Source organism: Coregonus lavaretus (genome assembly GCF_964263955.1).
Source record: "Coregonus lavaretus genome assembly, contig: HAP1_SCAFFOLD_467, whole genome shotgun sequence".
Taxonomy (NCBI): domain Eukaryota; kingdom Metazoa; phylum Chordata; class Actinopteri; order Salmoniformes; family Salmonidae; genus Coregonus; species Coregonus lavaretus.
This window is the reverse complement of record NW_028166388.1, coordinates 257,021-281,536: the sequence shown is the minus strand read 5'-3', so window position 1 is coordinate 281,536 and position 24,516 is coordinate 257,021. Positions and strand designations below refer to the sequence as shown.

Sequence of the window (24,516 nt, the reverse complement as noted above, 5' to 3'; positions counted from 1 at the left end):
CTGCACACCTGCTTCAGCAGCTCCCCGTCGACTGTGGAAGACAGACAGGCCTGGACACAGCCCTCCACTGAGCGGTCCACCAGCTTCCCTGCCTCAATCAGCTGCCCCTGGCACACTGGGGAGCTGATGGTGGGACTCACCACCTGGAGGGACAGATGGAGAAAATGAGTGTATGAGAGAGATAGAGGGATATAGAGAGTTAGAGAAGTAGAGGAAGAGCGAGATCAGCTGCTCCTGGCACACCAGAGCACTGATGGTGAGAGTCACCACCTGGAGAGGAGGGGTTGATGGAGAAAAATGAGTGAATGTGTTAAAAGAGCGACAAGGAGGAAAAGAGCGAGTACATGGGGGAGAGATGAGTGAGAGATAACGAGTGGGAGAAAGATAAAAGAAAGACAGGATGAAGAAAGAGAGAAAGAAAGAAAAGACAAAGCTAGCACAAGGCTCTGTTTGCACCCTGCAATGCAGAGAGAGGAAATATAAAGAGAGAGAGGAGTGCTTATGGGTAATGGGTTAATGCAGTTATGGGTTGAGGCAGGAGTACGGGCATGCTAACTAAGGAGAAGCAAGTACTGTGCACAGTAGGGGATCAATTAAGGCAGCAAATATTTCCAGGGCATGAAACACTGTCCAATCACAATGAAGTAAACAAATAATACAAGGTTCAAAACTCTTCTGTTGAACATCTATGTGAATATTATTGAAGTAAGTGTTTTCACTTCACCTTACCTGGGGCTATTGAAGTGGAAGAATCAAAACTACATGTTATTGAATTTCCACTGTAGCACTACCACAAAACTTTAACCTTCTAACATCATTCTTATCATGATGAAATGTCAGTGAGTGTGTGAAAGGTCTACAGTGTTGTACCTTGGCACAGGCGACCAGCTGGGAGGTGGAGAGGGCACACTGTGTGGCAGCAGCGATGACTCTGTTCTGTAGGACCGTGTCGTCTGCCACCTGCGCCACATTCTTAGCCTTCAGCACCATCATGGCTGCTGCGTTGGCCACCGCCTTGGCCAGGTTCATCAGCACCTCCTGAAATCACCATCACCACTATTCATGTCCATCCCTCTTAATAAGCAAAGGTCACGCTTGAAATTCAGATGGGGTGTGAAAATGTGATTTTCAGCAACTGCAGAATAATCACTCTAAATGTACTGAGTTTGAATCACATGTGAAACATGTTGTAATGAGAATAAATGAGAATAAACAGACTCTTACCTGGAACCTCTCGTCTGTCTCGTTCTCTCCTATCTGACGCAGCAGGTCCCCACTGGCCTGGCCTATACTGCCTGCTGCAGTCAGCACTGTCTGACGGGGCTGAGGGAACAGGAAGACACAGAGTACAGCTATGGCACAAAGGTTATCCCACCTGGGGTCTAGGTGGAGAACTAAATTACAGTTGGCACAGCATCTACTCTTAACCCCAGATAGTCCACACACCAGACTACCTTAGATGATATACTGTATTTCTGAATCAGCATCAGTGCATTTCCAAATTGTCAAGACAGAATCTTCCCAAAAAATTATAATCCCAACTGGCCTTGAAGAGAACATTGTGAGCATAAATAACTGGGCCTTCAGGTGCCGGTCTATGTGAAATCCATTATTCAACATGGCAGTGATGAATCATTCACAACAGAATTATCCTCACCAGGCTTTTTTTTTGTTCAACATGAACAAAACACACAGTAGCAAAGGAAGGCTAAATAGTTAAAATGGCCATCTTTTGTTATGGTTCTGCCTGGCTGTCTGTCTCTGGCCACCTGTCTCTGTTCTGACATGAGGGCAGGAATACAATAGACAGCCAACACATGATACACACACACACACTCTCTAAAAAAGGGAAATATTAATCAAATTAAGCCTTGTAACTGGGAGGAGTGCCACCATATGAATACAGTAGGAGCTCAGTTTGTATTATTGAGGCCAGTGGTGCATTAGCGCTAAGTACAGTATAAACACTTCCAATCAATCAGAGGCCAAACCTAATGCACTCTACAGCTTTCTGTTACCCTCTCTTTATAGGCAATTAAACTGTGAAAAGGTAAACTATGTGATGTTTGTTCTGTTAAAGAGAAAATAAAATGCCTTATATCAGGGACAATGGAACTTAATGAGAGGTCCAAGTAAGTCTATAACATTGAAGCAGTAGGCCAATCTGCAGGCTTGTGTTTCAAGTGTGCTAGCTTTGCACTAGGCTGGAACAAAGCCCGGAAACACTCTAGGCTCTCCTGGAACAGAGTTTAGGCAAGTTATCTGCCTCCTCCAGCCCTGTCTCACCTCTCCAGAGGCAGGCTCCACAGCCTTGAGCAGGTCAGAGACGGCCCCAGCCAGGTTCCTAGCGGCACCCATCAGGTTATTGCTCCCGCCCGTGTCGTCCTCTTTAAGGGCAGCCAGTAGCTTCACACCCCTAGACATCTCCGTCAGGTTGGAGGAGATGGTGGTGATTGCACAGCCCACTGCAGTGTAGTCTGTGTCCGTCGGGTCGCCTTTAAGAGGGAGGGAGGAAGGAGGGGAGGGGAAGAGAGAGAGAGAAAGGGAATAGAGAGTATAGTAAGTGAAAGGGAAGGAGAGAGTGGGGATGGAAAGAGGCAGAGAGCATAGAGAAGGAGAATTAAAACGAGAGACCGAGCTAGAGAGATAAAGAGAGCCCAGTTAACCATCTCAAGCCCTTCTGGCCTGTCCTCTGGGTACCTTACAGGGTGCAGTGCAGTGTGCCCAGTATGTGTCACAACAAACATTTAGCCACGTTACACTCAGATAGCCAGTCAATTCAGCATGTCACATTAGATCATTCTGTTTAGACATGAGACTGCTGGTGGAAATGACCAGAGGTTTAGATAAAAGGGGAAAAGGGTCAGGGTCCGTATAAAGCATCTCAGAGCGCTGATCCAGGATCAGGACCCCCGGTCCATGTCATCTTATTCAATATACGATGGTCTAAAAGGCCAAACTGATCCTATATCAGCACTCTTCTCTGATCGCTAGTGGACGCAGGGAAGTCCCCTTTTATTGAAACAGATGGTTGAAGCATGGATTGTCCCTTGGCTGGGTTCAGCATGGCACCAAACCAATGATATGAAGAATACTGCCAGCTCGCTTGGCGCACTAGTACACATCACAATGGGGAACAGTTCACCATTACTGTAGATTTACACTTGATGAAAACCAGATCCTTAACTTGAAAAATGTAAAGTGTGAATAATTTCAAACCACAAGACATAAAAATTAAGAAAAAAACTGCTTGTAAAAATCTAAGCTCAAAACCTTTTAACTGTCACTTCAACAGCACTGGAATATTTAGCTCTTCCATTGAACAGTATGTCATTTTCCTGAGTCATCCCAAAGCCACGTACCAGCGGTGAGGTTGACCACAGAGGCCGTTCCTGCAGTGATGGCGTCCACCTGGGAGTGGATTTCATGTTTGGACTCATCCACCTTGTTCTGGATCCACACCTTGGACGCCTGGAGGAGAGATGGTACTGGTTTATTATAATTATTACATGAAGGTCGTACTTGGCAGCTAAAAGCTGAATTGCAGTACACAGCACATACAAGTAAATAAGAACAATTAAAACATCCGAAAGTCAGGATGGGAGCTGAAGGATGGATGATGATCTAGGAGCTGAAGCAGGGAGAACAGCATTGAGGGCAGAATACTAAGGTGAGCACTAAGGTAAGCATAGACGTAGTTATATTTATTTTAAGTAGTGTTATGTACATACATTAAACATACCATTAATCATAAACATCACAAACGTCTGAAAATTACAATATAAAATGTAATGATTTGTATATGAAGCTTTAAGAGTATTAACACCTTAATCAGACGTTAATAGGGCATGAAATTGTCTGAGTGCTGTGTGTGCTTGTCCGTGTGTGACGGTCAGTATGCTGTATGTCCCCCTCACCATGTCCTGTCCCAGTGGAGACAAGTGTGTGTGTGTGTGTGTGTGTGTGTGTGTGTGTGTCCACACCATGTCCTGTCCCAGTGGAGACAAGTGTGTGTGTGTGTGTGTGTGTGTGTGTGTGTGTGTGTGTGTGTGTGTGTCTGTGTGTCCACACCATGTCCTGTCCCAGAGGAGGCAGGTTGTCCACCTCTCCCAGATCAGCCTGCGCCTGCTGTACTGCCTGCATACTGGTGTTGATGGTCCCCATCAGGGCCTGCTGTGCCGAGCTCTGGAGAGACAGAATAAACACACAGACACATGATCAATATCTACTAAACACGTATAGAGAGATAATATATATATACACACAGTACCAGTCAAACGTTTGGACACACCTACTCATTCAAGGGTTTTTCTTTATTTTTACTATTTTCTACATTGTAGAATAATAGTGAAGACATTAAAACTATGAAAAAACACATATGCAATCATGTAGTAACCAAAAAAGTGTTAAACAAATCAAAATATATTTGAGATTTTTCAAATAGCCACCCTTTGCCTTGATATAAAGAAAAACCCTGGAATGAGTAGGTGTGTCCAAACTGTTGACTGGTACTGTAGTTGTAACGAATGCACTTCCTGAATAAAATTCGTTGAACACTTTTTTTTAGTTTTTACTAGGGGTGTAACGATCCATCTACTACATCGATGTATCGATTTATATTCCTATGATCCAACTACATCGATCTGTGCTCGGCGAGTTGGCCTTTTGGACAACATATATCAATCTAACATCGTTTTAAAATGTAATAAATCGATTGTATCGATACTAGGAAATAACCCATTGGATTTAAGCACGTCAGACTTTATATGGATGTTTTTTCTTAGCACTTTTAATGATAAAGGCTTTAAACATTACTCGATTCAGTCTGCCTATCCGTGACGTCATCGCCCCGCGGCAGCAGCAGCGCAAAGGCGCAAAGACAACAAAACATAGCATGGCGGACGACAGAGGAGAAGCCGACGAGCGAGAAATTATCAAGCCACCATTGCGGTCCTTACAAGAAACAGGAATCTAGGAAACTTCACCTGCACTGTCCAGTATCCAGGTATTTATTTCAGTCACACTGGTTGAATTTTTGGCTAAAAGGTTACTGAATCGATTTCAAGTCACTGAATCGTTTCGGATCGTTCTAAATGAACCAATATCGTCCTTGAATCGTATCGACAACCACGAATCGTGATACAAATCGAATCGTTGTTAAAACGAATCGTTACACCCCTAGTTTTTACATATAGCCTACAGTAACATAAACTAATGAAAATGCTATTGTGTCGTTTGTGTGAGAGGTGTGTGTGTGTGAGTGAGTGAGTGAGTGAGTGAGACAGAGAGAGAGAGAGTGAGACAGAGAGAGAGACAGAGCGAAAGAGACAGAGAGAGAGAGAGCGAGAGAGAGAGCGAGAGAGAGAGAGCGAGAGAGAGAGAGCGAGAGAGAGAGAGCGAGAGAGAGAGAGCGAGAGACAGAGCGAGAGACAGAGCGAGAGACAGACAGACAGAGAGAGAGAGCGAGCGAGAAAGAGAGAAGGAGAGAGAAACAGAGAGAAATACAGAATGAAGAGGGGAGAAATAGAAAGTGTGTGTGTGTGAGAACATGTAACATTGCATTCCTGCTCTCACCAGTGGTGGCATGTGTCCTCGGTGCATCTGTCCCATGGTGACCTGTTGCTGTGCAGAAGGCATGGTGCCCATGCTGAGAGACTCGGTCCCTATAGAGCCAGACCTGATCACCCCTGGTAGAGCCACAGAGCCATGCTCCACACGACCCACACGGTTAAACTGCTGCTGCAGTATCGTCGACCTGGAGATAAACGGACACAATAAATTCAACATTAATCAACTATGTATGATTTTATAAAAAACGCATCTGTGATACTTACTCAATATTTATCACATAATTATCTCATAGCAGAGAGAGAGAGCTTCTCCTTTCCCATCCACAGGTGGCCCAACTATCGAAGGATTGTTTGCCAGACTCCGAGTGTGTGAGAGAGTGCATGTGTGTGTGCGCATGTGGTGCTAACAGGAACCCCGGCCGACATCAAACCCTCATTGTGTTCTTCCAGGAACAAGACTCTTTTGTTATTCTTCAGATGAAGCCTTCCAGGTTTGGTTTCCTGTGAGTTTGCAGTATTAATGCTTGTGTTTTGCCTTAGGCCCTCTATGCTACCCTCCACACTGACTGGCCCAGATAGGGGAACAACACAAGGGCTGCATCCCAAATGGCACCCTATTCCCTAATTAGTGTGCTACTTTTGATCAGGGCACATAGGGCTCTAGTCAAAAGTAGTGCACTAAATATGTAGCCATTTGGGAAACAACCAAGGCCAATGTTCCCTCAGTACAGGAAAGGAAACATCAATTGAGACTAGACAGGAAAACAGCTTACGTTATTTAACGACAGCTCTATGTAGATAAAGGGACTAATACACGTGTAATTAGGGATGTCCAGATAAAAATGTTTATCCGGACGGAGAGAACAGAGAAAAAGAGAAAGGATTAACTTCCTCTGTTGGAGTTTCTCTAAGGGACAATACTATCCACACTGAGGGGAAGTGTTCATGTGGACAGTAAGATGTATTTATGAGATATATACATTGTAGCTGGAACATAAAATGGGACTGATGCCATGTTGGCTTCATTAGCCACCAAATGGAAGAAAACAGACAAAAACAGGAGAGACTACCTGGACTTCTCCAATAATAAACACTCAAATGTTTTCTGTTGCATGACCTAATGAACACAACCCTGGTCTGTATGAGACTGCTATTGTATGTTACTGAGCTTATAGGATTTATATAACAGTTCACATACTTCTTTGGGGAGACCGATTCTTCCAGCATGGTGGATTCTTCATCTCCTTCTAAACCAAAACGGTCTTTACTTTGCTTCTACAGAGACAGAGAGAAATTCACAAAGTGACATTTAGATCAAAGTTGACAATGAATGGCTATTCTATCTCTAAAAGCCAACATACATCTATGTGTACACATATTGTGATTGCCAGATAAGTTTAGACATAACTATTTGGACATGCATGGGAGCATTGATGTTTTCTAGAAGCAGTGTTCCTCACTTTAATAAGTCGCTGGTTGTAATCCGGCTTGAAGGAACAATAATCAAGCTACGATGGGAAAGGGTTTTCCACACTCACCTTTTTGAGGATGATGTCGATGTATCCAGCGATGAGCTGAGAGATTTGTTCTCCCTCAGTGGTCTGGACTGAGTAGTAACTCTCCTGGTACTCCCCAAAATCCTACAGCAGACAGGCAAACACAGAGAGCTTCATACTACATGTACATGCTGCATTTCATACTGGACAGTTGTCTGGACTGAGTAGTAACTCTCCTGGTCCTCCCCAAAATCCTAATATAGCATTTTATATTGGACTAATACAAAAGCCTACAACAGACAAACAGAGCCTTATACCAAATCCTGCACATTCCTACCAGAGGGTAACACACAGTGCTTCATACCAAATCCTACAACAGTCAAACACAGGCCAGCAACGTCAAATGCTGCATTTCATACTGGACTAATACACACAGAGGTCTCATGACAAATGCTCCAGCTAATACCAAACTGTACACAGCATTTCTTAGTGGAATAATATTAACAGCAAGATCCCAACCACTGCAGTGGCTCTTGCTTGTCATTTGTTTATATAGAGGACTTGGCTCAGTGTGTGGGGATTAATGTGAACGTATGGAATAAGTTAGTTATAACAGACGGCAGACATTGTGCTGCTGGAGCCTAGACGTCAAACTGCTAGCAGGCTGTAGCAACAGTCAGCTTAAACCAATTACAGTTAGAGCCGCATAAGGCACAATTTGTATGGAAGAAACTGTATGGCGAAAGAAGAAAATCACTTTGGATGCTAAATATCAGGAGACATTTCATAGCTATATTTTTTAGTCATATTTCTGGACGTCATCTTTTAGAATATGAAACTGATCTGACCCTGCCAGCAGGTGTTTGAAAATGGATGAAAGCATCCCAACAAAGGAATATGCATGATTGGTTGAATAAAATTGTATGAATATATTTCAAAGCATTCACCAAAAGGCACAGCTTAACTTCAATAGCTTCCTCAGTATCAATGCAGAGGCTGCATAGCAAATGGCACCCTATTCTATCTGGTCAAAAGTAGTGCACTTTAAAGGGAATAGAGTGCCATTAGGGACACAGTCACAGAGGGAACATTCCTCAACTGTATCAACATAGAGAGGATGTCTACAAAAAGAGATATTCTAGATTAAGTATTTCTTTACTCACTGACTCTTAGTAAAGTCACAAAGGGCAGTCATTGGCAGGCAAGACAAAGGGGGTTTGTTCAATAAATTAAGTTGAACAATTGAATGAATGAAGAGAAGAGTCTTTATACTAATTGTTTATGAGAAGAGAAACATTCAGATATACATTTTCTTTACTCAGAGCCTATCTAAGTGTAATCTACCTAAGAATAGAGCACAAAGGATATACATGATAGAGGGCAGATAATGATTGGTGTTTGCGTATAAAATATACAAGAGGTCACTGTGGACAGTTTATTAACAAGCAGATTGGCCCATTGACGCAAAAAGGAAGTCTGTTTGAAAAGTTGAAATATAAGGATATAAATGGATTGTTTTTCTCAAAGCTGAGTGTACTGTATACAGGTACGGCACACTATAGTCCTGTCAGTCTTGTAGTGGACTACAGGAAGTAGAGGCGGCAGCACTGAGGAAGGGGGTCTTACCAGACACACAGACACGAACACACACACACACTGCGGCTCTCACCAGGGTGAAGCTCTTGGGCGAGGCGGCCCATCTCTTCACGGTGGTGAGGGGCCACTCCTGCACCACGTCCTTCGTCTTCTCCTCCACCCTCATCACGGACTCTTTGGTTATCCCCAACAGCCTGGGGACCAGCTTATTCTTACTCTTCATCTTCTCCTATAAACAGCCATGAGAGAACAATGGGAAATATTAAGCAACAAAACCTTATTGGGGAACGATGGGAGAATAAGCAACAACTACCATTCATTAGAGAACAGTGCAAAATACACAACTCATTCATACTATTCATCTTCTAATACAAGTACAAACAGTCAATGGAAAACAATGGAAAATAAAAAGCAACAAAGCTTCATTAGAGAACAGAGCGAAATAAGCAACCAAAAGCTACTTAAACTTCGTATTCACATGAACGGTTAAGATAGTCCTTAATATGTCTAATCCATCAAGCATCATGGACTGCCTTACGCTCACACTTTCCTAAAATAGAAATAGCGTCCTTCTCTCTCTCTATCTCATGTGGCTTTTCTGACTGATCAGAGGGAGAGAGGGAGAGTTGATTGGGAGTGACACAGGGACAGAGGTGAGGAGTGTTTAAGAGTTGCTCTACGCCGCCTTGCTGGCGGAGTGGGTCTCTATGGGCTCTGGAGGGGTGAGCGCCAGGGGGCTGGGGGGACCAGGGGAACTGGAGGGATGAGGGCCGGGGGCACCAGGGGAACTGGAGGGGGTGAGGGCCAGGGGAACTGGAGGGGGTGAGGGCCAGGGGAACTGGAGGGGGTGAGGGCCAGGGGAACTGGAGGGGTGAGGGCCAGGGGAACTGGGGAACTGGAGGGGTGACGACCAGGGGGACCAGGGGAACTGGAGGGGTGACGACAAGGGGGGCGGGGGGACCAGGCGAACTGGAGGGGTGACGACCAGGGGGACCAGGATAGGCCCCTCTTATCTCCCTATGGGGGCTGCAGCCAAAAGGACAGACCCTGCCTGGCAGAGGAGCAGCCAGAAGCCACTAGTTAACTCTCCAGGTGGGCACTCTCTCCCTGCTCACAGGGAAATAATCATTACGCCATACTCCAGTGCATAGGCTGCAGGCACACAGTTGGTCACTTTCCAGGAACACACTGAACCTCACAGCGGAGGTGATGGGGGGAGTAAGTGTGTGTTCACTGCTTTACTACAGTTCTATCACCTCAACCAGAGCCGTTTTAATCCATCAACTATGACTTCTTTGTCTTTATATTACCCTCTCATAAATCTCTGTGTGATGTGTTTGAATCAAAAAGTTGATTGTTCTTCACTTCTACGTATTGCTTGAACTTCTACTTGAACGTCTATATCCTGATATGAAGCATTTGTATGAAACGTGTCTAACACTTATGTTTAGCTCACATCTACATAAGATTAATGGGTGTGCCAGAAACTATGAAATGTGCAATATTTCCTCAGTCTAATTCATTCAAATCATTAGCACACTGCCCTGTGTTGCTCTGCCATATCTTAACTAGGAAGGTGTGACTCCATATTTTGATCTGGAGTCTGAATAATGATGTCAGAGAGTTTTTCTAGCCTGGTCCTAGATCTTATTTGTACTGCACTAGCCAACTCCTATGGTCGTTGCTGGCAAGACAGCACAAATAGATCTGGGACCAGGCTAGAAAATGTGTACTTTGGTAGAAGCCAGATGAGCATATTTCAGTCATCTGGTTGGTCTTAAACCTAATGCTCAGGTGGGATTGGATTTTGTTCACTCCAAAGAGAAGACATTCCTCTGATATCAAAGAGGCCAACTGGAGGCCTTGGTGTTGCAAGAACATGAAAAGCTGCTGTTATTCAGCTGTAAACCACTCGTTTCCACACCTACTAGTGCTACAGACATGCACACAAGTTCTTACCTTCACCAGGAAGAAAGACACTCCGTACGTCCTCAGGGACCTGGCTAGTTTCACGTACTTTACTTTAGCTTCTATCTCTGTCATCTCATCACAGTTCTTGTGGTCCTGTGAGTTTGAAAATAGAATAGAATATATTAAAGCAGTAAGGCATGAGGGGGTGTGGTATATGGCCAACATACCACGGCTAAGGGCTGTTCTTACGCACGACGCAACGCGGAGTGCCTGGATACAGCCCTTAGCCGTGGTATATTGGCCATATACCACAAAGCCCAGAGGTGCCTTATTGCCATTATAAACTGGTTATAAACATAATTAGAACAGTCAAAATAAATGTTTTGTCATACCCGTGGTATACGGTCTCATATACCATGGCTTTCAGCCAATCAACATTCGGGGCTCGAACCACTCAGTTTATCATTTTATTTAGACTATCAGCAGTTGTATGGGACTAAGAAGTTTTAACAGAATAGGAACCCAAAGTTCAAATAATTAATTCAGGAACAAGCTAATTAATTGAAGATAAAATGGCAATATCTACTTATTTAAGATTCATAAACAAACTGGACCAACCTGAAAGATTTTCTTTTCATTCCCTCGCTGCTTGATATATTCTTTAGGTAGAAACTCCTTGAGGCTAAAATAAATTAAAAGGTAGGTACAGGTTGAGAGTTCATACATAAAACCATGAAAAGTCTGCTGGCTTAAAACAACAACAAAACCCAATTTCATGTGGTGGGGATTTGTAATATGAAAACAAATAACACATTTCTATCAGTACCCTGAAATAACACATTTATATCAGTACCCTGAACTAACACATTCCTATCAGTACCCTGAACTAACACATTCCTATCAGTACCCTGAAATAACACATTTCTATCAGTACCCTGAAATAACACATTTCTATCAGTACCCTGAAATAACACATTTCTATCAGTACCCTGAAATAACACATTCCTCTCAGTACCCTGAAATAACACATTTCTATCAGTACCCTGAAATAACACATTCCTCTCAGTACCCTGAAATAACACATTCCTCTCAGTACCCTGAAATGACACATTCCTCTCAGTACCCTGAAATAACACATTCCTATCAGTACCCTGAAATAATACATTCCTCTCAGTACCCTGAAATAGTACATTTCTATCAGTACCCTGAAATAATTCATTCCTTCCAGCTATATGTCTTAATTGTATTGAATAGCATCGCCTTCATGATAAAAATCATAATCGCCCTGTTCATCATCACCATCATTCTTCTCCTTATGTAAAGTTAAAGTAGTCTTCAGAAGGAAGTGATGCTTACTCCAGGAATCCAGGCTTGTGTTTGTGTTCTATGTGCGGTCCAAACTGGATCTGAGCCTGAATCCCTGCAAACTCACAAGCCTTGTCGAAGGACACAGGGTGAGAACCATTCAGGATGTCATCTCGTGCCTGGGAGACAGATAAATGCACACATGTTCAATATAAATCACCATCATAAGAGACGCCACTCAAAGTTCTCCAAGGATGTTTCAATTCTTGAATGGTAAGAGATGAAAATGAAACCCAATATATCACCAGTAATATGGAGTGTCTGATTCCATTTTCTTTACATTCTTGAATGGGAAACACAATTCACATCCTGAAATGATGGAATTGACCCCCTCCATGGTGACCCATCAAAACAAAAGACGTCTCTAACACTAGTACCTCTAATGACCTCATCTGAACCCTGATCCCTTTATGGATGTTGTACAGTCCATCAGCCTGATAGAGACTAATCTCATACAGAGACTATGAGCACAGAACAGAGAGCCTGCGGAGTCTCATTTACCTGCTAATTGAACCATATCCTTTATCTGGCTGAACCATCTCTCACAGCTATTTACACACTACAACAACAGGTAATTACACACAGACAGCACAACATGACTAGCAATGGAAGTGGTGCTTTAGTCCTTTTGAGGAAGAGCAGAGGTCAGAGGAGAGGTGTGTGTTAAAGACCAGGCAGGACCCCTAGGACCATATGTTGTTTTATTCTTACTTTTTTGTTTAAAATAAATGCACTGTTGGTTAAGGGCTGTAAGTAAGCATTTCACTGTAATGTCTGCACCTGTTGTATTCGGCGCATGTGACTAATAAAATTTGATTTGATTTGATTTGACTGTCAGCAGACAAGGGAATTGGGTCACAGTCACACCATGACTTGACAATGACACAAATTCAATATGCCAGCTGCACACATCAAAATACAATACATCGCAAATGCACTGACTGAAATGATTTAGAAATGCAGGCAAATATGCATACGTGCACACACAACTTGAGGCAGTAATCATTGCTGTGGTGATAATGAGGCACATCAGAGTGTGAAGCACCAGCTCTGGCTGTCTCTGTGTGTGTGTGTGTGTGTGTGTGTGTGTGTGTGTGTGAGCAATTATTATTATGACCAGCTAAATCGAGAATAACAGATGTTCTCTATCCATCAAAATTCATCCATTACAGCACGTTTCTGGTGAAGAGCTTAATTGCGGACTACTATGCAGGGAAAATAGAACAGAGGAGAGGGCATGAGATAGGAAAGAGGTAAGGAGAGGGGAGGGAGAGAGTGATGGAGAGTTACTGAGAAGGATGAGATAAGAAAAGAGAGAGTTAGAAAGAATAGGAGAGAGGGAAGAGGAAAGGATGAGAGACATATTAAAAACAGTAGGAGAGGAGAGACCGCAGTGAGGGTCAGACCTGGACGTAGAGCAGGTTGAGCTGGACCGGGTCTCGTGAGTCCACGTTCTGGTCTGAGTAGAAGAACTTCCTCCTGAGCAGAAGAGTTTCTGTCTCCTCCACCCCCTGCTCACGGAACGTTCTGCTGTGGTCAAGCCAGTTGACTGAAAACACACACATCAATACTGAGATTAACTCATAAATGCACAGATTCAAATGTTCTCAATAAACTTAAAAATCTAAACATAATTCTCTCCAATATAGTCAACCCAAGGGTTAACTCAATATTTTGTAAAACACTAAACCCAAATCCATGTTGGCGTCAGTGTTCCCCTGAAGGGGGGTAGTGATAATGTCAATAGTGGTGTTAAGCTGCCCATCAGTTTGATGGATGTGCCAATATCTAGAGGCTGGAGAGGAGCTGCCCTGTCCATGGCCTGTGTGACTGAACACATCACAGCAGGCCAAGACAGATCAGCAGATGGGAAATGGACACTTCTGCTCAGGAAAAAGGAGGAAAATACTATTTGATGTGCGATACAGTATCCAACTCAAATCTCTATTAAAATAATGCCTTAACCACAAATGGCTGTCAAATCAATAAATCGGCAATGTTGCTGCTTCTGTCCAAACTCTTATGAAACACGCAGATGTATCAAAATGTATTTTCAGAACAGACGACAGAGCAATATGTTCAAGGATAGCAGATGCAAGTTAGCTAACAACTAAATAATCCTGCTACTGCTAACTTTATTCAAAACATATTTGGCTCATTTTCCTCAAATTATCAACTTGGTTGAATGATCAAAAAATAACGTTGAGGGAAATTAAATTGGCCATTTGTAGAGATGGCAGGTAGCCTAGTGGTTAAGAGCATTGGCCAGTAACCGAAAGGTCGCTGGTTTGAATCCCCAAGCCAAATAGGTGAAAATTATGTTGATGTGCCCTTGAGCAAGGCACTTAACCCCAATTGCTCCTGTAAGTCGCTCTGGATAAGAGCTTCTGCTAAATGACTAAAAAGTTAATGTAGAGACGTTTAGCCTCAACTGAGACCCTATGGCCTAAACTCACGGTCGTCGTCTGTGTGAAGCTTGGCTTTGAGTTTCTCCATCTTCCTCTCGTCTCGGAGCAGAGTCCTGTCTTTCTTCAGGGTGCCCGTCCCATCCTCCTTCTTCTCCTCCATCACCTCCTGGATCAGAGAGTACTCCTCGTAGTTGGTGATGCCTGAAATCACAGGGAAACGCTTTCAGACACAACCTCAAACCACTGGCTCTCATATGACAGGTGTTAAAACAAATCATGTAATCCAGGTTAATTGTTAAGGTGAATTAAGTGTAGTAAAAAGGAAGCAGACTCACATTTTACTGCACATCATCACTTTGAGACAACCTCAACCCACTAGCTTTCCTATGATAGGTGTTTTTACAAATAATGGACCACTCACCTATTCTACTGCATATCGTCACTAGCAGCTCTCCCACGGTTTTGGAGTCGTCCACCATGATGGTTTTCACAGCCCCATCCAGCATTTTGATCTTCAATGGTCTCTGTTTCTTCTTGTATTCAAGGATATCCTGAGAGAGAGAGAAGAGAAAGAGAGAGCAAAAGAAACTGTGAATGTGGCGAAAAGGAGAGCGAGTGATCAAACATTTAGCCAGACGAAGGAGAGAGGGATCTAATTTAACGGTTGCCTATTCCTTCCTCACAACTCTCTCATTTCTCACACACAGCAATATGAAAATGGTTTGCCTCTGAACTACATACTCTGTCATTCCAACAGGCCTGGCACTTCATCCTGCTTTAAACACACAGCACTTGTTTAGAGAGAAAACACCAATGGAAAACACATCCTATGAACACATGTTTGGTGTGTGTGATCTTTTCGGACAGACTTCAATCAAGAGTAGTGTCAGTGTGTGGCGTGTGTGTGTTACAGTATGTGATCTGTCAACATTTTTCACCAGCACCATACATCTCATACTTTACATACTCTCTCCATGGCAACAACTACAAAGAACCCCATTTACAGTATAGAACCCTCGCTACAGTATAGAACCCTCGCTACAGTATAAGACTGGTCAGATCACTAGGGGTTACTGTAGGTATGCTTTAGGTAGGTTTTTACCCCGTTCCGCAGCATGTAATAATCCAGAGTTCTTCCTGACTGCAGCCAGATGCCTTTCCTGGGATCCTCATCAGAAAGGAACAGACCGTAGTCTGAGGCTGGAAGACAACAGGAATAGAAGTGTCCATTAGCATTAGGATGAATTATGCATTTCTAAGCACTTATTTCAAGTGGTTTTGAGAGGCAGGTACCATTCGAATTCTTCTAAAGTGCATCCTCCCTTCCTTGAGGTAATCAGTGCTAAGACATGACTGGACAGGTGAAAGCCATGTGGTGTCCTTGCTTTCACCTGTATGTCTGTGTGTTGTGACTGTACCTTGTCCGATCTGGGCCTCGGGGACCCTCTCTCTGATGATTCTGCAGGCGTCGTAGACGGCTGTGGACGGCTCAAACTGCATGGTCTTCACCAGGTTGCACTGGCGGATGCAGATCTTCAGCGACAGGGCCACCATCTTGGCGGGCGGTGTGGGGGGTGCGTCTACACCTGGGGAGAATGGAGGGTGAGCTCAGTATATGAGAACAAAGAAAATACATCTACTTAGTTATTTTCCATGAAGCTAAGACAGGTGTGACAACACCGCACTGCATTAGTAATACTTCACAGAATTCATTCTTGTGAGTTAGAGCCTATGACAAATTCACAAGTTTTCAAATACAGTCCATCTGTTGTCTAGGAAAAACGAAGGGGATCAAAACTGAAGTGATGTCTGTGTCTGGATTTAAACAATGTGAGAAGAACACCGCCGTCGGTCTGTCTGTCACTGAGCAGGCAGACCGGGAAGCCACTCAGACAACCTGAAACTCAATTTATCTGTAACCCAGACAGACAGAAATAAGCCATGTGCCACTCAGAGACGACTGAAAGAACATATCCTGCATATTACTCTGTGTCTGACAAGGAGAAGTAACTGCACCTGGTTGATACACACTCAGAGGGTTCAAGTCTGTAATCAACAGTCTATATATCTAGACACAGAGTAAGGGGAGGATTGCCTACCTCATGTACAACCTCCCGGATTGACCAGAACAACCTGCTCAAGTTAGGAAATCACTCTCCAACGATCTATAGAACTATCTACCTGCCATTCCCAATACAGAGAATCTCACAGATATAAAAGCACCTCTGTTCAGAGAAGGAGAGTGGAGCCTTGGCCTTGAGGTTAACCTGTCAAACAGAACACTTCTCCTGGTCCTCCAGGGACACAAGGCTCTGTGCTGACGGGTCAGAGGTTAGCAAGGCCATGGTGGAAGTGCACCGAGGCCGTGTCCAAATACCCATACTAGCGTACTTAAACTACATACTATGTACTCATCGTCGCATCCTTTTTAGCATGTACCGGTTTTGTAAAAAGTATGCATTATGACTGGCTGAGTAGGTGGGGCGGGGTGGGGCGGGGCCTAGTGCGGGTGGATTTTTCCAAATTCAACAGACATGTATCGCATTAACCAGCCTGATAATAGCTTAATTCTAATTTAAATACATTTCTCTAAACTGGAATAGGAATGGAGTTATAGGCCTACTCAGGCTGGTTATAGGCAGACTATCACATTCAACCTATACTGTAGCCCATATAGCCCATCTATCCTATTTAAAAAGGTCTGAAGACAGAAACAGATCATTTGTGCCATTTCAACATTTTTATTAGTGAAACCAAAGTGCTGTAACATATATAAATTAAATCAATTAGCCTAGTACACACACCAAAACTTTTCAAATGGCTGTTATAAAAAGGCTATTGCACAGAAAAACGTGGACAGTCGGGTGGATCGCAAATTCAGAACCGCTGGACAGCAACATAATAAACTAAAGCACTAATCATCGGGAATGAGATCAGAATGATTGCTAATGCTTGATCCATAAATTAAATAGGTAGCCTAGCTTACAAAACTAAAACAATGCATATGTTCAAATCAAAAGGCCTGATTAACATGACTCAATAAACTCAGCCACATTCCTGAAACTCAGAAATCAAAAGATGGTTTAGTATTTAGTTTAAAAGCTCTGACGAAGGCCAAGAAAACAAGAAACACTTTTCAATGAGAAAACAGAAATCCACATTTGGTATAATAAGAAAAATATATGTATTTGTTTTCAAAGATGTAGCCTACGATACAATACTCGTGGTATTTGTTCTCAAAATGATCACTTATCCTACATTCGAACACCACTGCAGAAGCTTTGCTATTTGGCATCTTCCCAATAAAGTAGCCTAGTTTTGTTGTTTGGCTACTTGAAGAGAACTAGGGCCTATCACTCGCAGCCCATCTCTTACAATGCATTATGGAAAAGTGTGCATCGAATTCTACTATATGAAGAGCCAAAATGAGTATAACGTACTGGCATTTAAACCACACTTGATATTTCGAAAATCCTCATATTATAAAACATTCCTTTCTCGCATAGAGAATGCGTCATGCACGATTACGTTGTTTCCCCACTATTCGTTGATTTCGGTAGCGCATCCCCATATGTAAATGATCAGTGGTTGTCAAAGCTGAAATGAGTATGACATCCGGGCATTTAAAGTATACTTGATTTTCGAAATGTCGCATACTATTAAACAAGTATGGGTATTCGGACATGGCCAGTTAATGCCCGTTACCCCCTTACACTGACCTCGTCTGCATCCCTTAGGCCTTCGTACCCCTGCACACGGACACTCATGGGGACCCAGAGAATCTTTCTCCTCTGTGAGATGTGTTCAAGTTCAGAGGTGAATATGAATGTTTGTCAAAATGCCAAAAATGAAAGACTGTGGTTTCCCACTTGTCTAGAAGAATCTAATTTGAGGCATACTAGTTTGGTTTGAGATAATCTATGCATTATTATGGTATTGGCAGTATGTATTGTCAAGGTGGTTAGTAGGTATTGAGGCATAATAGCATAAAGGTTATGGTTATTATAATAGTTATGTAATCTATATTTATCCTAGTTCATAATTTGAATACTGCGTAGGTATTCGACAGGTCAGTTTAAATAGAATCACTGACAGTATTTACACATACTTAACTCCTCCCCCTTCTTAACAAATGAAGATCATCCACAGTCCCCCCCCAATCCATGTTGACAGAAATTAGCAATAAACTGAAACATCTATATCTCTTTATTAGGCTGCCAGAGGGAGCCTTAAAAAATGAAATGACTGGCATCAAACTGGAGAACTGACATTCATTTTATTTCGCTGCTAAAAAACGATTGTTGTGGTTTCAAATAAATTTAATTTTGAGCTTGTCACCAATAATGTTCTTAGTAACAACCAACCGTCACTCATCATTTAGACAAGTAAGTCTTTATTATTGCAATAATAAATAAAAATATTTTGACATAAGAATAAGCTTGGCATGAGACGACTGCGGCAGGCTAACGAGAGGATCCCCTGCTATCAAACATGGATGACCACACCAGCCTGCTATCCTTCCTATTCCCTCACTCAGACGAGGAAGGATTTGCTGAGATCTAGTAAGATTTTGAAACACCTTCCAGTACACTGCAAACAATCCCACTGTGGGAGAAAGGGATATGGAAAGTACAATGGACATGTACAGTGAAATTATAAAGTAGAATAATGGCATCGTTTTTTATGATAATGTTCAGATGATTAGGTTTACAGTAGGTAAGTAAATGGGGTGTTTTTATGGTTGTTTGTGAGCAGGCTCAGCCCTTGGCTTCCAGATGACCCCATTTCCATGTCTGACTCCCTGCTACTGTGACGTCACCCCTATATATCCACATGTCATTTTTCCTGTCCTGTCCTCCAGACCACATCCATTCAATTAACACCAGTCAATAAGGGCTGCAGCCAGCCAAGCCAGGCAGGCAGAGACGAGTACACAGGCAAGGACCTCTGCCTGCTCCGCGCTACCAAGGTCACCTCCAGCCAAGCGCTGTCTGACAAGGAGAGGAGCGAGGACAGAAAGAGACTCACACACCTGATTCACATTTATCATACATCTCAATGTCTAATAAAGGATACGTTTATTCCTCATCACCAACCCATAGGCATCAGCATGACCATAGTTGAGAATAATATCTGTAGGCTTATGAATATCTGAAAGCAGAATAGTAGCTGAAGCATATAAGCCTACTCATGGTCAACAACAAAACATTGTAAGGAAAACAACCCAAGGTGAAATGTGACCCACCTCATTTAGCAGGCGTGAGAGAGGGATGAACAGAGAAAGAGAAAAGGGGATAGAGCATGGAGAGAGAGAGAGAGAGAGAGAGAGAGAGAGAGAGAGAGAGAGAGAGAGAGAGCGAGAAAGAGAAATATGGAGGGAAAGGAGGATAGAGTACATAGCGAGAGAAAGAGACCATGTAGTTCAATAGATAAGCCTAGTCCTGCTGGGAATCCCCAGGCCTGGTTACTGTAACATGGTCTCTAATACAATAGGAGACTACAACACTGGAAGGCCACTGGGATGGGCATTCAATACACGGACAGAACACATCAATGTGGTCGCAAATACAATACTGTGTGTGTGTGTGTATGTGTGTGTCTGTCTGTGTGTCCACCAATACAATACAATACAGCTTCATCATATAATCTCGGGCTGGCTCTATAACAGCACAATAGCACATGTCCTCGGGTTAACACAATGAAGGTTGGAATAGAATCACATCTACCTCAGATTTGATCAGGTTTCATTTTGCAGAAATCTAACCCCCATGGCCAATTCTACATTCAACCATGATGAACTCAAATTGGCCTACTGCAAGTTAGATGGATTTGTTTGGGGAGAAAGAAGTGGTAAAAAAAACTACTCAGAGAGCACATCTGGTGTGAAGCTAACAGTGAGAGACGCAGCAGGCTTCCTAAATATCTTCTTGATAAACTGAGGCTAAGGTTCTAATGTATTCCCGGAGCATGTAGCGGATTATGATACATCCATTTTACACAGAGCGCCTGTGAACAATAGCTTAGTGATGTCAGACCATCTTCTCCATGCAGCCAGACTCCACATGAATGATTACAGAAACACACATGAGCTTCTCAGACTAAACAGGGTGGGCCATGTTAGTTTGATGGAGTGTGTGGACACAGCCCTTCTTGTGCTTGTGTACAGAATTGTGTATTAAAAGTCCTAAGAAACACCAAAGGGTGCTCAGTGTGTGAGGACCAGGGCTCTAGGTGCGATAGAGAGACAGTACGCCAGTGCTTCAGTGCATGGGTACCACACATGCAAACCTACTATGTACAATCAAAAGACAAAAACACACACTGTTGCAGAAGTTAGGTGGTGTGTGGTGACTGTTCCTGCTGCATGTTCCTGCTGCATGTTCCTGCTGCATGTGGTGTTCCTGCTGCCTGGTTTCCTTGGTGATTTATCAGCTTCACATGTATCTCATTAGCACGGCATCTGGATTCCCTCCATCAACAAATACACACACAGTGGGCTACACACTGCATTCCATGTGTGTGAGTTGGGGTCAGGTGGTCTGTCAGTAGGCAGCAGCATTAAACACAGAGGTAAGGTTTCACCCAGAGAGGAGAGGAGCCTCTGACCCCAGACAGACCTGTTGGAGGGTAACTAGAGAAGGACCAAGACAGAGGCCATCTCCTGCCTCATCTATCAACTATCTGTTACAGCCTCCCACATCTTCTCAACCCACTGTCTCTGGACGCTCCGTGTAGTCAAGGTTGCCCACAGGCACATATCTAGGATTAGCCTCTCCTGGTCCTAAATAAATACTTGGCATCTACCTCTAGTCGCTCCTACCTGCGACCTGATAGCTACTGACAGCCCACCTCTCCAACATGTCCGTTCAGTCATGGGTTGCCACAGTTACACAAACTGCTTGTAGTAATCTTTGCCCTGACATTATCAAAACAAAAAGAGAGAGGGGGAATGACTACACACAGTCATACAATGTACCCACAAACTGCAACAGTCCCAGATTGATAAGTAGATTCTCCTCTTTCAGTGGAGGCAGTAGAACCACATCAAAAGGCAAGGCAGTCAGCTTGGAGCAGTGAGTGAGTAAAATATACCCTGCAGATACTGAATGACACATTCTCTCCAAGACCAAAGCCCTATACAGCACCATGAGGTCACTCACCCACACAACTCTCCACCCACAACAGTTGGAGGATTATGCAGGAGGAACATGATCAAACCCAGCTACAATGCAGGGAAACAGGAAGAGGGAGTCCACTAAGATGTGATAACTGAGTTGTATGATATAGTCCTGCATACAGGTAGTCTGTTTACTAGTCATGTCTGGTAAAATTCCTTCTGAGGGGTTTTTTGGGGAAAGAGAACAGTAATGTTTTCGTGTTCTGTTCCACCAGCTTTGACTACTGTTTCCCCGCAGTCATAAGGAGGTTGTGAAAGCTTTTTAAAAGGACAGCAACGACAGGAAGTAAAAGGCATCAGGCATGAATCTCAGCTCCTGAACCGGTCACTCAACGAAGGGTTGAGGCAGAGCAGACATGACAGCAGCATTTGCAATCGCTGCCCCGTGGACCTCCTGAAACATGCAGTGTAAACACTGTCGATAACTAAACAGTCACACACACACACACACCTCTTCTGGTTCACACTCCACTACAGCTCCATGTTAACTGGAGGCACCAGGAGCTAAAGCACTAGATTAGCAAAATTCAGAAGTGACTCATTATACAGACCACAATATGGTTCTGGGTGGGTGTTTGTGAAGCCTGCCTCGCTGCCTAAGCATAAACATCATCTCCATACAGCACACATCAATCTCCCTGGAACACACATCTTGCGTTGGGAAACATCCCAAATAGCACCCTATTCCCTATGTAGTGCACTACCTTTGACCTGGGGATATAGGGCTCTGGTCAAAAGTAGTGCACTAAATAGGGAATAGGGTGCATTTGGGATGCAACCTGGGAGACTCCTCCAGACAGAGGAATTCCTGAGACGCTCAAGAACGACTGCTTTTGCAAAAATGTGGCCACTGACTTCCCTACAGGAAGATCTCACAAAAGAATAGTACTACCAGTCTGTTCTGTAGACAAGAGTGTAGGTGGGATGTAGTCGTTACAATGCTGTAGGTTCACTTAAAATTCCATCAAAGACGGCTGAAATACAGTGCCTTCAGAAAGTATTCATACACCTCGACTTATTCCACATTTTGTTATGTTACAGCCTGAATTCAAAATGGATTAAATAAATGTTTTTTTCTCACCCATCTACCCACAATGACAAAGTGAAAACAAGTTTAGAAATGTTAGCACATTTATTGACCATGAAACAGAAATCTCTCATTTACATAAGTATTCACACCCCTGAGTCAATACTTTGTAGAAGCACCTTTGGCAGCCATTACAGCTGTGAGTCTTTCTGGGTAAGTCTCTAAGAGCTTTCCACACATGGATTATGCAACATTTGCCCATTATTCTTCAAGCTCTGTCAAATTGGTTGTTGATCATTGCTAGACAACCCTTTTTTAGGTCTTGCCATAGATTTTCAAGTAGATTTAGGTCAAAACTGTAACTCGGCCACTCAGGAACATTCACCGTCTTCTTGGTAAGCAACTCCAGTGTAGATTTGGCCTTGTGTTTTAGGTTATTGTCCTGCTGAAAGGTGAATTCATCTCCCAGGTGTCTGGTGGAAAGCAGACTGAACCAGGTTTTCCTCTAGGATTTTGCCTGTGCTTAGCGCTATTCCGTTTATGTCACGCCCTGGCTCTGGGGACTATGTTATGTTGAGCCAGGGTATGTAAGTCTATGTTTGTATATCTATGTGGGCCTGAGTGACTCCCAATCAGAGGCAACGAGTGTCAGCTGGTTGTCTCTGATTGGGAGCCATATTTAACTATCGGTCTTTTCACTTTGTGTTGTGGTTTCTTGTTCCGTTAAGGTTTGTTCGTGTTGTAACCTTAGACGTCACGCATCGTTGGTTATTGTTTTGATCGTGTGATCAGTTAATAAATATATATTATGTTCACCTTCAACGCTGCGCATTGGTCCTCTCTCGTAGACGATCGTGACAGAAGAAACCACCAGAACTGGACCAAGCAGCCTAGTGAGGAGCAGAGTAGGTGGACTTGGAGGCAGAGCTTCGACTGGGTCAAGCCGAATGAGGAGCTGAATGACGGAGATTGGAAGCAGAGGAGCGAGAGGTGGGCGAGAATTATCGAGGCCTGGCCCACGGGGAAGAGAGACTCCCAGAAATTTTTTAGGGGGGGGCTCACGACGTCGGACCAGCAGGAGGCCGCGATAGAGCAGTCCAGTGGGTTGCCAGAGGAGGCCGCCAGGTTACGGGGGCCACTGGTCGAAGAGGGGATGGAGGATGTAGAGGCACGGCGAGAGGTACTGGCGTGTGTTGCCAGTCCGGTCCGGCCCGTTCCAGATCCCGGTGTAGGGCCAGTGGTGTGTGTCCCCAGTACGGTCCGGTCTATTCCTGCTCCCCGCACCAAGTCAGGGGTGCGCATCGTCAGCCCGGTTCGGCCCGTTCCTACTCCACGCACCAAGCCTACGGTGTGCGTCGACAGCCCAGCCCGGCCCGTTCCTGCTCTCCGCACCAAGTCTGTGGTGCGCGTCGCCAGCCCAGTCCGGCCCATCCAAGCTCCCCGCACCAAGCCAGTGGGGTGCGTCGTCAGTCCGGCACGGCCCGTGCCTGCTCTCCGCACCAAGTCTGTGGTGCGTTTCGTCAGCCCTGTCCGGCCCGTTCCTGCTCTCCGCACCAAGTCTGTGGTGCGCGTCGCCAGCCCAGTTCGGCCCATCCAAGCTCCCCGCACCAAGTCAGGGGTGCGCTTCGTCAGCCCGGTCCGGCCCGTTCCTGCTCCCCGCACCAAGTCAGTGGTGTGCTTCGTCAGCCCGGCCTGTCCCTGCTCCACGCACCAAGCCTACGGTGTGCGTTGTCAGCCTGGTAAGGCCCGTTCCTCCTCCACGCACCAAGCCAGGGGTGCGCGTCGTCAGTCCAGCACAACCCGTGCCTGGGTCATGTCCGGAGCCGGATCCGCCGCCGAGGCGGAGTGCCCACCCGGTCCCTCCCCTGTTGTGGTTGTTTGGCGCGGTCGGAGTCCGCGCCTTTGGGGGGGGATACTGTCACGCCCTGGCTCTGGGGACTATGTTATGTTGAGCCAGGGTATGTAA

At 44.3% G+C, this 24,516-nt stretch overlaps 1 protein-coding gene across 1 annotated transcript in view; it reads right to left on the bottom strand.

Annotated features, from left to right (window-relative positions):
- Window positions 1-24,516, bottom strand: part of LOC311114787 (talin-2-like) — a 116,326-nt gene that overhangs the window by 40,647 nt on the left and 51,163 nt on the right. Inside the window, exons 3-20 of the mRNA XM_084190025.1 lie at window positions 15,765-15,932; window positions 15,449-15,546; window positions 14,768-14,897; window positions 14,395-14,547; window positions 13,345-13,487; window positions 11,930-12,057; window positions 11,192-11,255; window positions 10,622-10,726; window positions 8,736-8,891; window positions 7,109-7,210; window positions 6,769-6,845; window positions 5,575-5,755; window positions 4,072-4,185; window positions 3,363-3,471; window positions 2,287-2,495; window positions 1,225-1,323; window positions 871-1,038; window positions 9-143 (exon numbers count right to left, since the gene is read on the bottom strand). Of these exons, the coding sequence (XP_084046151.1) occupies window positions 9-143; window positions 871-1,038; window positions 1,225-1,323; window positions 2,287-2,495; window positions 3,363-3,471; window positions 4,072-4,185; window positions 5,575-5,755; window positions 6,769-6,845; window positions 7,109-7,210; window positions 8,736-8,891; window positions 10,622-10,726; window positions 11,192-11,255; window positions 11,930-12,057; window positions 13,345-13,487; window positions 14,395-14,547; window positions 14,768-14,897; window positions 15,449-15,546; window positions 15,765-15,900 (2,307 nt within the window). The 5' untranslated portion in view covers window positions 15,901-15,932. The remainder of the gene's footprint in view (window positions 1-8; window positions 144-870; window positions 1,039-1,224; window positions 1,324-2,286; window positions 2,496-3,362; window positions 3,472-4,071; window positions 4,186-5,574; window positions 5,756-6,768; window positions 6,846-7,108; window positions 7,211-8,735; window positions 8,892-10,621; window positions 10,727-11,191; window positions 11,256-11,929; window positions 12,058-13,344; window positions 13,488-14,394; window positions 14,548-14,767; window positions 14,898-15,448; window positions 15,547-15,764; window positions 15,933-24,516) is intronic.